The 4,515-nt window shown below is 39.2% G+C and overlaps 1 protein-coding gene across 1 annotated transcript in view; it reads left to right on the plus strand.

Annotated features, from left to right (window-relative positions):
- The first annotated feature begins 220 nt into the window (after window positions 1-220).
- Window positions 221-4,515, plus strand: part of LOC137236685 (serendipity locus protein delta-like) — a 49,621-nt gene continuing 45,326 nt past the window's right edge. The window contains exon 1 of the mRNA XM_067759593.1: window positions 221-493. Coding sequence (XP_067615694.1) covers window positions 346-493 — 148 coding nt within the window. The 5' untranslated portion in view covers window positions 221-345. The remainder of the gene's footprint in view (window positions 494-4,515) is intronic.

Here is a 4,515-nt window from a genome sequence, read left to right on the forward strand (position 1 = left end):
TAATGTATTTATTTTATTTTTATTTTGTATTAAATGTTGTGTAGAACTAGTCACGACCAAATCAATTGATCCAGATAGATATAATGATCAGAGCGTTGCTGTTGCCTTAGTATGTCAAATTTTTATCGGTATCTGGCGCAGATTTCATTGGGACGTAACTATAGAGACGGTGCTTTTCTATTACCGATGGCATCTCTACCATCCTTTGTTTCATAAATTCCATGTGTTTCATCAACGCAAGCGATGGACAAACATCACAACTTTAATCATTGCGCCATCATTAAAATTTTGTGAAATCCGAGTCCAAGTAATGTAAAAAGTTTCGCTTTTTGTGTAATACAAAACATGCGAGGAAGTGCTGTATGGGAGCATTTTGTAAAAGTTGACCAAGGAACGAAAGTAAAGTGCAAGATCTGTAGTAAAGTATTAAAATACAACAAAAGTACGACGACACTTTTATTTCATCTAAGGGCAATGCACGGAATAGAGTCAGGTGAGACACAAATTTGTTCTTCGTCAAATTATGGTTTACACTATGATATCCTTAAAACAAATATTTTGAATATATATCTACAGTGTTTAAAGCTTTGGTCGATCTTCGATTTGATAAAAAAGTTTGCACAAAGTGTAATTTATAAATCGGATATCGACTAACCATCCCTAACCCCACTTTTCGGTGATGAGTCTAATTTTTCGCCATTAAAATCGATAGAGAGAAAATCGACTAAACTCCCCACCTAAGCGAATAAATTAAATTTTTTAAATAATTTTTATTTATATTTAATTGTGTTTAATGGTAATTCTATACGACGGCATGATACTCATAATCTACGTCCCAAAATATCGGAAGGGGTGTCAAAGACTCGCTTTGGATCCAGAAAGTTGTAATTTTGCGGAGAACACCTTTCTCCTTTCTGCTGAATTACGCTGGGTTGGCACTATATCCGCGCAAACCACTTTGTTTTTATTTTTATTTACTTACTAGCGGACCCCGTTGTACTTCGTAGCAACCAACAAAAAAAAAAGAAATGAAAGATAAATTGTTTTTATGAAATGAATGCATTGTAGGTAATAGTCTAGTTGAGGGGTCGACTGCTAATACGCTACCAAAAATATCGAGAGAGGTGTCCAACGAAGCGTATTAATCTCGAGAACAATAATCCGATGGCGGAAAAGAAAAATTTTATCTCTGTCCGGAGATATTTGCATTTGAAGTTGGCGATTTCCATGTGGTTGTTGTTGTGTGGTACCCCCAAAAAAAATTGTGCATCACCGTGGCGGTAGCCACGGTTATACCACACACCCGGACTTGGCATGGCGTAGCCCAGGGTTATTCTTTATAAGCGCGGCCGAAGGCCGCCAACGCAGAAAGGTGTTCTGCGCAAAAATACTATGGATCCGACCCTCGGTTTCGGAGGTACTCGCGGGTCCTTTTCCGGTTTTTTGTTAATAACTTTTGAACGCGTTAAAATTTTTATTTTCCGCCTTCGGATTATTAATATTATTCGGATGTCAAGACGCGTCGTTTGACACCTCTCTCGATATTTTTGGTAGCGTATTAGCAGTCGACCCCTCAACTAGACTATTACCCAATTTTTTTTGTGGGTACAAACACAACAACAACCACATGGAAATCGCCAACTTCAAATGCAAATATCTCCGGACAGAGATAAAATTTTTCTTTTCCGCCATCGGATTATTGTTCTCGAGATTAATACGCTTCGTTGGACACCTCTCTCGATATTTTTGGTAGCGTATTAGCAGTCGACCCCTCAACTAGACTATTACCTTTTTTATAAGCGCGGCCGAAGGCCGCCAACGCAGAAAGGTGTTCTGCGCAAAAATACTATGGATCCGATCCCCGGTTTCGGAGGTACTCGCGGGTCCTTTTCCGGTTTTTTGTTAATATCTTTTGAACGCGTTAAAATTTTTATTTTCCGCCTTCGGATTATTAATACTGATGTCAAGACGCGTCGTTTGACACCTATCTCGATATTTTTGGTAGCGTATTAGCAGTCGACCCCTCAACTAGACTATTACCGCATTGTATTTCAAAATTATTAATGTCAATCCAAACATTTGGATATATAATATTTTTAGTTTGCCCATTCGAAGCGAGCACAAACAAACAATTTGGAGTTCCAAATCTTGAGCAGGCCACGAATAGCTGTCCATGTGAAGAGCACAGCTCCTCCAAATTTAATCTGCATATTTGAAGCGTTTGTCCTTGTGCCTTATTGATGGACATGACAAATGATAGACGCACTGAGAATTGCAAACGCTTAAATTCAAATGGCATGTCTGTTGGAATCAGTCTAATACGTGGTATGAGTACAATTTCATTTTTCGCTGTTCCGGTCAATATTGTCGCTTCAATTAAATTCGTCTCAAATTTTTTACTACTAATCTTGTGCCATTGCACAGTTTTGGTGCATTTAAATTCCGCAGTAAAATAATTGATGAGCCAACCTTTAAATTCAAATAATGCGGTGGCATACCAGGTGGTTCCAATGAATTCAAAAATTCAATTGTATAATTCACTGCATCATCTGCATTCATTGCGCTATCAACAGATTTATATGATGTCACTGCACCTGGCAATTTTTCTTGAATCTGATAATTAATTGCATTGACGTGTAAATTGTATGGTGCCAGTATTGCGCGTTCTCTTGTTGTTGTTGTAGCAATGCTCGCCCCACCTAATAGCCGCGACCGATCACAAATTGTCATCAATATCCTCTAACGGGAGTCCAAGGAAACTTGCCGTTTCAACAGGGGTGGACCATAAGGAAAGGGGTGTTAGAGGCGTTGGTTCCACATTGCGCGTTCTCTCAACCAATTGTGATTCCTGTAATTTTGAACAATATTTGGAAACACAAAAAATTGTGCATCACCGTGGCGGTAGCCACGGTTATACCACACACCCGGACTTGGCATGGTGTAGCCCAGGGTTATTTTCTATAAGCGCGGCCGAAGGCCGCCAACGCAGAAAGGTGTTCTGCGCAAAAATACTATGGATCCGACCCCCGGTTTCGGAGGTACTCGCGGGTCCTTTTCCGGTTTTTTGTTAATATCTTTTGAACGCGTTAAAATTTTTATTTTCCGCCTTCGGATTATTAATACTGATGTCAACACGCGTCGTTTGACACCTCTCTCGATATTTTTGGTAGCGTATTAGCAGTCGACCCCTCAACTAGACTATTACCGCATTGTATTTCAAAATTATTAATGTCAATCCAAACATTTGGATATATAATATTTTTAGTTTGCCCATTGGAAGCGAGCACAAACAAACAATTTGGAGTTCCAACTCTTGAGCAGGCCACGAATAGCTGTCCATGTGAAGAGCACAGCTCCTCCGAATTTAATCTGCATATTTGAAGCGTTTGTCCTTGAGCCTTATTGATGGACATGACAAATGATAGACGCACTAGGAATTGCAAACGCTTAAATTCAAATGGCATTTTTTAATTGCATTGACGTGTAAATTTTATGGTGCCAGTATTGCGCGTTCTCTCAACCAATTGTGATTCCTGTAATTTTGAACAATATTTGGAAGCACACTTTCAATCAACTCTTCTGTTGATTGGAGAATGGTACAGAAATTGTTCGGCAATGTAATCAATTCATTTTTATTATCAACTCGAACTTTTCCATTGCCAATATCTAAAAATTGCATCGAGAACGGATCTGCAGACTGGTCGTTGTGGAATTGAACGCGCATATTTATGTTCAATGTCAATTTTTGCACATGTCGCCACAGAAGAGAAGACTTTAAACATGCGTTGATCTCATCCGCCGGTGTTGATCGTGGAACCACAGGCAATATTTGTCGAAAATCCCCTACACTTTGCGCTCTCCTTTGATTAAATCTATAGGTAGAATTACGCGTATGTCGACCTATCGTTGATCGTCTTGGTGGCATTTTGATGCATATGATGAAATTATGGAAACAATCTTTTTTAACTATGTTTTCTTGCACTGAACACACTTAATATCACTTTTTAAATTATTAATAGTTGGAAAAATGTAGAGCGTTTTCTACATCTATGTATATACCAAATCAATAGGCAAACGAAATTTGGTTTTTATATGGCTTTATTTTGTCGTAACTCTTTGACGATTACAAATTCCATAGATTAGATTGATACGAATCTTTTGTTTCCGCTCTCATATTTTCGCTCTCACGAGGGATTTAAGCTGGAGACATTGGTGCTTTATCGGTAACCGTATCGCTAACCTTATAACAGCTGATTCGACCAATCTTATGAGAATCAATGCAATCGATTATTGGTGCCGCTAAGGTCGTAACCGTATCGTAGCCAACCAATTGGGTTTTGGTTTACCGTCGTAACGATAAGCAGCTGATTACGTTAGGGATACGGATACAGCGATACGACATACGGCACCAATGACACCGGCGTTATCTTCAAGTTGTTGCTGGCTACAATCACAGATAAATCCCTCGCGCCAGCTGAAGCGGGTGCCAGAACAAAAAATGTGCCAGCCAAAACG

Source organism: Eurosta solidaginis, chromosome 1 (genome assembly GCF_040869045.1).
Source record: "Eurosta solidaginis isolate ZX-2024a chromosome 1, ASM4086904v1, whole genome shotgun sequence".
Lineage (NCBI taxonomy): Eukaryota > Metazoa > Arthropoda > Insecta > Diptera > Tephritidae > Eurosta > Eurosta solidaginis.